The following is a 9,671-nucleotide window of genomic DNA, read 5'->3' on the forward strand; positions in this document are numbered from 1 at the left end:
AGGGGGCCGAGCGGCATTTGGTCAGGAGTTGTGGTGACCCCTGGGTGCTGGGCAGGGACATGGCTGTGAGGGTCAGAGGGTGTTGGGGGGTGAGGGGCGTGCGGGCCCTGATGGCTGCTCTGCCCCCCAGGATCTGGGACAACAGCCTGCCCTACTTCCACAAGCGCCCTCAGGTCCGCATGCTGCTCCTGGCGCTCTTCTGTGTGGCCGTCAGCGTGGTGTGGGGCGTCTTCCGGAATGAGGACCAGTGAGTGCTGCCCTGGGCGGCCCCTCCCTCCGGGGGCTGTCCTCAGGCGCTCTGAGCGCTGGCTGGTGACCTCCCCGCACTCGCACTCCCCAGGCCGTTCGGGGGCACCGAGCGGGTTCGCACCTGGCTGTTGAAAGCCTTCCTTTCAGTCCCCGGGTAGTGATGGCCTCGTGGCATCCAGGTGTGTGCCCAGCTCAGCTGACGCCACATTCGGTTTCACTCAGCTTGCCGGGTGCCACGTGAGCTGTGACTAGAATCTGGTTAGGAGATGCCACACGCCCCCCTGGCCCGGATGCCCCGGGCCGGGTCCCCCAGGATCCCGTGTCCTCCAGGACTGCCCAGATGGGGCAGGGGGCCGCTCCCTGGTCCCAGCGCCCCTCGTCCTGTTCCCGCGGTGGTGCAGGGAGGTGGCCGCCTCCCATCAGTCTCCCCGTGGGACAGTGGGCCCATGGCGTGGCCTGGAGCCTGGCCTGGGCCAGGCCCCCTTCTGCTGCCGCTGACACCGTCTGGCGCTGTCTCTCAGACTCCCGAGGCGGCTAAATGCTCTTGGCGGCGCCTCCTTTTGGAGCCACAACAGATTTAACTGGCAGAAGGAAAACGAGAAAATATTTTGAGTTCTTTGCACATAATGAATACATGAGCTCTCACAGTTCAATCCAAGCTGGGAGATGCTCCGTCGCGTAAACGAACAGGCCACGCGGGCCCACCTCTGGGCGCCTGCGGCTCCTCCCCAGCCGGTGAGGTTCTCATCCTCTGTCCGGTGATGCACCTCATAGGTCACGGGGACGGACAGCCCCGGCTGGGGCGCAGGGCAGGCAGGAAGGGGAGCCCAGAGCCCGGGCAGGAGCAGGTGGTACTGCACAGGGCCAGCACCCCTGTCCCCCCGGCCCCTGCCGTCAGGCCAGGTACTTCTCAGAGCTCCGACGTGGGCCCTCACCGCACAGGTTTAAGGTGCAGACGTCAGACATTCACAGCAGTGTCGCCTCCGCTTCCCCCGTTGTTCTGCCCCGATGGGGAACCTGGAGCCTGGCCGGGCGCGAGTGTCTGAGTGATTTAGAGATGTCACTGGGAAAGGATGTGAACCCAGCAGATGCACGGCCCTCCGTCCTGTGATCTGGGTGTAGGAGCCACGGTTGTGGGGGACAGAGGCCCGTCATGGTCCGCCTGTCTCCAGGGGTGCGTGCAGTGCAGGGGTCAGTCACCCCCGCCATGCCGGCCGTCACTGCCCACCTGTTCTAATGGGGCGGGTCCGTCAGAACCCACACCACTGCCTCTGGCGGCAGAGGAGTCTTCGCGACACAGCGGGGTCAGGCCGGGGGCAGGGTATTCCAGAGCGCTTGGTGGCCAAGGTGGCCGAGAGGGACGGTACCCGGTGGGTGGCGGCCCTCGGAGCAGCCCCCGTCCCAGGGACTGATGCCGCGCTGCCCTCCAGGTGGGCCTGGATCCTCCAGGATGCGCTGGGCATCGCCTTCTGTCTCTACATGCTCAAGACCATCCGCCTCCCCACTTTCAAGGTGAGGGCCCTGGGGGGCGGGGCCTGGGCGTCCCCGGGCTTGGTGCCACCTGGCCCTGCCCTGGCCTTTCCCTCTGAGGCTGGGCCCGAGGTCCCTGTCCAGCTGACCCCATGGAAGTCACTTAGGAATACACGGGATGTGACAGTGCCCCCCAGCCGTTCCCCTCTGCCACCTCCTGTGCTGGGGGAACTGGAGCGTGGCTTGTGCTCAGACCCTCCACCGGATGTTGCTTCTGGAACAGTCTCCGTGTCTCCTGTTGCCGAGGGCAGGGTCTTCAGAAAGGCTTCTCCCTGCGGGGCGGTCCGAGCCTCCTGGGGGGGTGGCGGCGGGGTGCGCGGGCGGGGTGCCGGCCGCCCCTCAGGAGTCTCTCCGCAGGCCTGCACGCTGCTGCTGCTCGTGCTGTTCATCTACGACGTCTTCTTCGTGTTCGTCACGCCCTTCCTGACCAAGGTGGCCCCGCCCCCACCCTCCTCTCCTCTGCACTTCCTGCTGGCCATTTCCCCCCCTCTATTCTCCCTGCACTTCCGGCCTCATCACGCTTCCTCTCCCTGTGTTCTCACGCCAGACGCTGCCCCCTGTGTTAGAGCGGGAACAGCATCATGGTAGAGGTGGCAACAGGGCCCACGGACTCAGCCACGCGTGAGAAGGTACGTCGCAGCCGGGAGGCGGAGGGGCTGGGGGCGGGGCGGGTGTGCAGCTGCCGCCTTCTCTCCCCGCAGCTGCCCATGGTCCTGAAGGTGCCCAGGCTGAATGCGTCCCCACTGGCCCTGTGCGACCGACCCTTCTCTCTCCTGGGCTTCGGGGACATCCTGGTCCCAGGTATGGCGGCTGGGCATGCCATTGGGTGCGCCGATGGCCCTGAGGGCGCCTAGGTGTCCTTGCAGTGTTGGGCAGGGGCCAGTGGGTGGAAGTGGAGCCAAGCGGGTGAGGACAGGACCGCCCTGGCACAGCAAGTGGCAGGGGGGCTGGTTTGTGATTGAGGGCAACTCTGCCCAGGGGCAACTCTGCCTATGTCGGCCACGGCTGCACACAGTGCCCCCAGGGTCCACCCGGGCAGGACCTCACTCCGTGCTGTGGCTCTGCACTGGCCTGGTCACAGCTCCATCCTGAGCTGGCGGCACGGCCGTTTGTCAAGTGGCAGTGACAGCCGCTGGGCGGGGTGGTGCACAGTGCTAGCCTCACCCCACGGTCGCCGGTCCCCCAGCCAGGGCTGCAGCTGGTCCCTGGCTCACGTCCTCTCCCCCCAGGGCTGCTGGTGGCATACTGCCACAGGTTCGATGTCCAGGTGCAGTCATCGCGGGTTTACTTCGTGGCTTGCACCATCGGTAAGCGCCGCCTCGGGGAGGGCGGGGTGCTTTACCCTTTCTTCTTTCCTTCTGTCTTTCTCTTTCTTGTTTTCTACTGGTTTCTTTTGTTACCAAAGTCATTGACACAGAGATGACATTTGTGTCGAGCCCTGATTGTTTTTTAAAAGTCCCCAGCCAGTTCAGCCGTGTCCCCAGCTCCTCGGCTTTTAAGAGGAAGAGCCGGTGCACACAGCCCCTCCGCGAGGGAGCCAGGCTGGTGGGACGCACTCCCCGGCCACTGCCCCCGGAGATGGGGCAGCCCCAGCACCCGTGGCACAGGGCACAGGCTGGCCTTCTGGCGTATTTTCCAGTCATTACCGCCTGCCCCCTCCCACCTGGTCCCCGTGGCTGTGGCGCTCTGCACCTGAGCCTTCCCTTGGGCTTACGGCCTCAAGATCGTCTCGCAGAGACCCAGCTGCAAAAGTCACCCGTGAGCCAGTGTCAGGTGCTCCTGTAGGTCCCGTGGGTCAGTCCCTCTGGACCCTCTCCAGCGGCTGCATGCAGCCCTTCCACCGCCTGTCCGAGTCACACGAGTGTCGCCAGGAGCCCTCCCTGGTGAGCATGCCACCGGGAGCGTGTGGCGAGGAGCGAACAGGACAGCCGAGCGCAGGCCGGGGACCCCGCTCTGGGCCCTCGAGGAAGCTTGCGGTTAAAGGCTCGTTTTCCTGTAACTTTTTACTTCGAAACAATTGCGGGGATTCTGTTGGCAGGTGAGTCCAGGGACAGCTGCGTCCCTGCCTGTCCGTGCGTGCGTACGTCCGTATGCGCGCGGTTCCCGGCTCGCTCCCTGTGAGCAGACTGCAGGCGGCACATCCTGTCACCTTCGATGTTTTGCCAGGTGTCTCGTGGGAACACAACATTCCTTTCTAGGGTCGCCATTCCGTTACCAAAGATTGGATTAACTTATTCTATGCTCACGGCACACTAACTCAAAATAATTTTTCTAACTAAAGGTTTAGAAAAACAAGATATCGGGGCACATTCGTGGCCTTTTCTTCAGCTGCTTCTGTGGTTTCAGACCCTTCCCGCAGCTCTTGGCTGCTGATCAGATGGCCCTGTGTTCTCCTGTCCCGTCCTGTCCCGGTGTCCCGTCCTGTCCCCGGCCTCTCTGCTGCTCGGTCACTCACTCCTGTTTTCTCATCTGACTCCCCTTTTACCTGTATCCCGGAGCTCAGTGGGAGCACGTGTTCCGGAAGATGCCAGAAGGTTTTGTTCACTTCCAAAGTGCCCTAGCTGTTGCCTTGTACCACGTCTGTAGTGCTCCCACTCCATGTGAGAGGCAGCAGGGCAGGGGTGGCCTCAGGGACCAGCCAGGTGACACCCGCCCCGCTCTGTCCCTGCAGCCTACGGCATCGGCCTGCTGGTGACGTTCATGGCCCTGGCCCTCATGCAGCGTGGCCAGCCGGCCCTCCTCTACCTGGTGCCCTGCACGCTCATCACTAGCGGCGGCCTGGCCCTGTGGCGCCGGGAGCTGGGCATGTTCTGGACGGGCAGCGGCTTTGCGGTGAATACCGGTTTGCTATGACGCCTGCGAGAAGTAATAACCCACGAGTCCTACCCGGGTTGAAGCTGGGCGAAGCGGCCGAGCCCACAGCCCCTGCCCCGTGGCCTGTGCCTCCCCGTTTCTGGAAGGCTTTATTCTGGGGGTCACATCCGCATGGCTGTGGGGACCCGAGCCGTCCCTGTGGAGAAAACAGCTTGTGGCTGCTGTGCCAGCTGTGACTTGAGGACGTACCTGTCCTGCAACATTTGATTGGGTGTTGGCTGCCGGCTGCCCCCACATTGAGAACACAGCGCCAGGCCAGGCTGGGGGACCCCTGGAACCCCTCTGCCAGGGCGACAGCTGTGGCAGCTCAGGCGGTGGGCTCTGTAGGGGACCTGGCACCTCCAGGTCCAGCCATGAACTTGTAAAAGCAGGGACAATGCAGGCCACCCTGGTCCTCACCTACACAGCTTCAGCTTGGCACTCTGTCCCCCGGGGGGGCGTCTGGGGCTGGGACACGCCGCACAGCGATGCCATGACGTGAGTGTTACTTCTCCGCCTTGGAGAAGTCAGAGTACTCGTCCTGTCTACCTTGGCATCCAGTCTGACCAATCAGTCACCTACACTCGGGCCGGTGGCCCTCAGCAACCCCCAGCCAACCCCTCTCCCAGGCCCTCGGGCAGGAAGGCCTTTGCCACAGAGCCGGTGGGCTGTCCTAGGAGGTTTAGGAGCGGGACAGCCAGCGCTTTCGGAGTCAGGTTGCTGCCTCGGGTCCCTTCCTGCGGCCCACATGCTGGCCGCTGGGACTGGATCTGCTTGGCCTGGGCCTGGGGCCTGACCCTTGGGACGGTGACATCTCTGCCCTCCCATCCCTCAGGGCCCCACCGGCCTTGCCCGCGCCTCACTGCCGGCCTCTCTCCTCTTGCAGAAGGACCCACCTCAGCCTTCCTGGGCGCTGGCTTCGGCTGAGGGCCCCCAGCCTCTGAGAGACCCCGAGGCCACGCAGTCCCAGCAGCCGCAGCCGTCAGAGCTGGCTGAACCTGAGGATGTGGCCAACGTGTCACCCCAGGACCCCACGAGCCCTGTCCGCTACACCCCCGACCCCGCAGGCCTGCCAGGTGCCTCGGCCTAGCAGCAGTGTGGCCGTGTCCCCGAGACCGGACCCGCTGGCCCTTCAACTTGGTGCTCTGGTCTGGCCGATGCTCACATCCTCTCTGCCCCCTTGAACCCGACTGCACCTGGACCCCGGCCCCACTGCCCACTCCCGTGCCTGCCATGCCCCTGGACACCGAGGTCCTTGCCCACAGTCTGCCTGGTTGGAGCCTCTCGGAACCTCAGAAGGGGCAGGAAACGTCACCTGCATCCGCCGATGGCCTCAGATTTGCCACGTTTGGTGCTTACACCTCACTGCTGCTTCCTTCAGGTTCCCCTTGTCCTGGGCAGGAGGGGGACACATCTGTCCCGGAGGCCACGGCATTCCTTCTCTGGTCCAGCTGGTCCGGACGCTGAGATCCGGGGCCCCAGGGGTGTGGACTCAAGCCCTCGGCCCGGCTGCCGTGGGGTCCAGACCGGCCTCTGCGTGGTGGGGGGCCGTGAGGAGGGCCACCAGCCGTGCCGGCGGTGAGTTGACGGTGCGCCTGGCTACGCACTGCCCGGTTCCTCCATCAGCCCCGGGCGCGTCTGGAGCCTGTGCCCACCCGGTCCCTGCGTGTCTTAATAAACAGCCACGACTTTCTGAAACCCCGGTGGTGTCTCCTCTCCAGCTGCCCCTCCTGGGGGTGGGGTGGGTGCGGGGCCGGGCGGCCCCCGGAGCCCTCGCGGGCTGGCTCTGGTCTCTGCATTGCTCCCCTGTTCACAGCACAGAGGGACTGGGCCCTTTCCATGTCACGGGCATCTGCACGTCCTCACCCCTCGCCAGCTACACAGCTTGCCTGCCTCCAGCTGCAGCATGGGCGAGGAGCTTCTGGAACATGGGAGAATAATCTGGAACTGGCTTTTGAGTTCTACCTCATTGACAGGGCTGTCTGAATCTCAGGACAGATGGCACGGCAGAGCTGGCCCAGCGGCCCCACGCCCGGGCACCCTCCTTCCTTGTCACCGCCGACCTGCGAAGCCAGGGGCATCTGGGGGGGACCCGCCCCTCCCCCGCTCGTCCACGCAGCCCCCCGGCTCCCGTCTGCAGGCGTTTCCACTGGCCTGTTGTGAGGGTGCAGACCCTCCAGCCACGCTGTGGACGGGGTGCGGGCTGGGCCCGGCCAGGCACGCCCTGAAAACACCAGCGCCACGCAGACCACGTGCTGCCGTGTTGGCCACGCTTCTCCCGACACAAACGGTGTCTTCCGCCTGTTCGCGTGTTACTCTCCAGAAGGAGAGTGTCCTGGACCTGATGCAGCCTCGGTGGCCTGGCTGGACGCCGCCTGCCCCTCAGCCCGCGCCCCAGGCCATTGTGCACGTCAGTCTCCGAGTGGAATCTTTTCTGTTTGGAAATCTGACAAATGTCGTGGAATCAGAAGGCGGATGGATGTTAGTTCCTAAAGTTTTCGTTTCGCAGTGTCCGCCTCGCTTCTGTTCGAATCTTATAATTAAACACAGCTTTTTCTATGGAGGGCTCGGCCTCTGCCTTCCCGCCGTGGGGTGAGTGGAGGGAGCCGGCGCCAGGCAGGGCTCGTCCTGCTCCCACACCCGCCTGGTGGTTGGGGGCGAGTCCGCGGGCGGTGCCGCTGGTGCCACGTGTGCGTGGTGTCCTAATCAGTGGCACTTTGGAGTTGAAGGAAGCTTAGCAGTAACTCAGCCTGTTCCCGTGTTTTGGATGCCGTTGGCTCGTCCGTGGTCATCAAAGTCTGCATGGGAATCATCACCTGGGCAGGGGCCACGGACCTGCCGTAACGGCCGGGCGGTCAGTGGGGCTTTGTGGGTCACGCAGGCTGGAAGCATCACAAGTGCGAGCACGTGGGTTGACTGCAGCCAGAGCTGTTGGTGACATCTAAATGTGAGTTGTTCCGTGTAGTTTTCACATCATGAAATACTCTGATGTTTTCCAAATATTTAAAAACAAACTTTGTCTTGTTTTTAAGCTGTGCAAGGGCAGGCGGGGGCCGGATTTGGTGCCTAGGCGGGCGCCCGCATGCCGACGCCTGTGCCTGTGCAGGAGCACACACCCCGGAGACCACTTGCACCGCCTCGTCGCCGGCCCCTCCTCTAGACACACGGGAGGCAAGTCTCCAAGGCCAGTCGGCCTGCAGGGGCCACCCGAGGCCCGAGCAGAGATGTGTGGTCACCGTCCCCTCTTCTCGGGCAAAAGGACCCCAACGCCTGGGGGACGGGCGAGGTTCAGGGCAAAATCTGCCTTAAACGGGCAGGGGAGGGTGGCTTAGTCACCGCAAGGTCATTCCAGAATATTTAAAATCGCCGGTGCTTGTAAATTTTAACTATCAGTGATTCACTGACAAGATCTTCTAAAAGGAGTGCCTTGTCACGGTGGTGGCACAGCCCAGGCGACCCTGAGCTCAGTGCCTGGGCGGCCGAATGGTGGTGTCGGCTGGGCTGTCCCTCAGTCCTATGCAAGGACTTGTGGTGGGCGCCGCGAGGGGACAGCTGCGCCTCAAGTGCGTTTCTGCTCCCTCAGGGTGCACAGCTCAGCATCTTGCACGTAAGCCGCAGACTGAAGCAATGCTGTGAGGATGATGGCTCCTTTCACGAAGTAGGCCAGAGCCCGCGCGTTTTCATTCATTCATTCACTCGTCCACTCATCCGTTCTAGCAGTTTTCATTAAGTGCCTGTTGTGTGCCAGGCTCCCGCCCGGGGCCCAAGGATGCGTATGTGAGTTTCAGACCCTGCTCTGGCCCAGGGGCCTCAGCCTGGTGAGGATCAGAGAGGCCCCCAGCTCTCATTGGAGGGGCAGGTATCAGGGAAGGCTGCCTGGAGGAGGTGATTGTTGGCTGAGCCCAAAGGATGCAGGAAGGATAGCTCCAGGCCACGGTGGGGAGGTGAGCGTGGCTGGTGCCAGCATTCAAGGACAGGGGCGGGGCGGGAGACTCAGCCACGTGGGGAAGGCACCTGCACATCACCAGACGGTCAGGGGCTTGTAGCTCCAGAAAGAGTCCAGTGGCATCGTCCCTAGTGTAGAGAGAAGGGTGGCCTCAGGGGTCATAGGCTCCGCCCCCCACCTCTGCACAGCTGTCCTGGCTCAAAAATAGGTGGTGGCAGTGGGACCTTGGGCACGTCGCTGCCCTCTGGGGCTGCAGCTGCCTCTTTTGCCCGAAGGGGTGACAGCTACTTCTGCAGGATCATCGCGAACACCAGAGAGGACCCACTTGAGTCCCCGCACGTGCTCAGTAAACAGGACCATGTATGGGCAGCTGGGACCTGCCAGGGGACAAAGATGGTGGTTCTAACAGAGGCCCGGTCTCTCAGAGGGTGGACGCAGCGGCAGGGGAGGCTGGGCTGCCGCGTGGCGGTGCCAGTTCCCCGAGAGACCAGCCATGGCCCCAGCAGACGTGAGACACAGCAGATGAACCCCAGGGGAGAGGTGTCTGCCAAGCTGCTCACAGGGGCCCGCGTCCAGACCAGGAACGTCCAAGAGACTGCCACAACCAGGAGAGCTCCAAGGACACGGCTGACTGGCACAGGGGTGCCTGGGACAGAGGGCAGAGGGAATATGCATGTGCGTCAGTTAATAATGTGTCCATGTGAGTTCCTTAACTGTGACACTACCTGTAATGGCAGTAATGGCGACCTGGGTGCGGGCACACGGGCACGTCACAGCTTCTCTGAAAACCTAAAACTGTTCTAAAGTCAAAAGTTAATTTCAAAAAAAAAAAAAATCGTAGTTACTCAGGACACCCCGCCTCGCAAGTTTTCTTCCTCCCTGACATCCGCTCCCTGCGTCCCCGCACCCCTCCCCCGCTCTCATCCGGGTCACCTGCCCAGGCCCTGCCCTCCACCTGATGCCGGCCCCAGGGGCCTGGGACGGACCCCCCACCCCGCTGTACTGAGAGCGCAGGGGAAGGGGCGCACTCGGGGTGGGCAGGGGGGCGAGGGGTGCGGGTGACGCCCTGGAGGGGCGGGGGTAGGGCGGATGG

The 9,671-nt window shown here is 63.4% G+C and overlaps 1 protein-coding gene and 1 long non-coding RNA gene across 2 annotated transcripts in view; both read left to right on the plus strand.

The window, feature by feature from the left end:
* Positions 1 to 7,191, plus strand: part of SPPL2B (signal peptide peptidase like 2B) — a 14,786-nt gene extending 7,595 nt beyond the window's left edge. The window contains exons 6-13 of the mRNA XM_039839009.1: positions 3 to 247; positions 1,680 to 1,761; positions 2,137 to 2,211; positions 2,346 to 2,408; positions 2,481 to 2,580; positions 3,009 to 3,086; positions 4,451 to 4,611; positions 5,519 to 7,191. Of these exons, the coding sequence (XP_039694943.1) occupies positions 3 to 247; positions 1,680 to 1,761; positions 2,137 to 2,211; positions 2,346 to 2,408; positions 2,481 to 2,580; positions 3,009 to 3,086; positions 4,451 to 4,611; positions 5,519 to 5,722 (1,008 nt within the window). The 3' untranslated portion in view covers positions 5,723 to 7,191. The remainder of the gene's footprint in view (positions 1 to 2; positions 248 to 1,679; positions 1,762 to 2,136; positions 2,212 to 2,345; positions 2,409 to 2,480; positions 2,581 to 3,008; positions 3,087 to 4,450; positions 4,612 to 5,518) is intronic.
* Positions 7,192 to 8,219: 1,028 nt separating this feature from the next.
* LOC120583733 (uncharacterized) lies at positions 8,220 to 9,413 on the plus strand. The gene is made up of 2 exons (XR_005647861.1): positions 8,220 to 8,924; positions 9,004 to 9,413. It is a non-coding gene; the product is annotated as an uncharacterized LOC120583733 (long non-coding RNA).
* Positions 9,414 to 9,671: the final 258 nt, after the last annotated feature.

Source organism: Pteropus medius, unplaced genomic scaffold, assembly GCF_902729225.1.
Source record: "Pteropus medius unplaced genomic scaffold, Ma_sr-lr_union100, whole genome shotgun sequence".
Taxonomy (NCBI): domain Eukaryota; kingdom Metazoa; phylum Chordata; class Mammalia; order Chiroptera; family Pteropodidae; genus Pteropus; species Pteropus medius.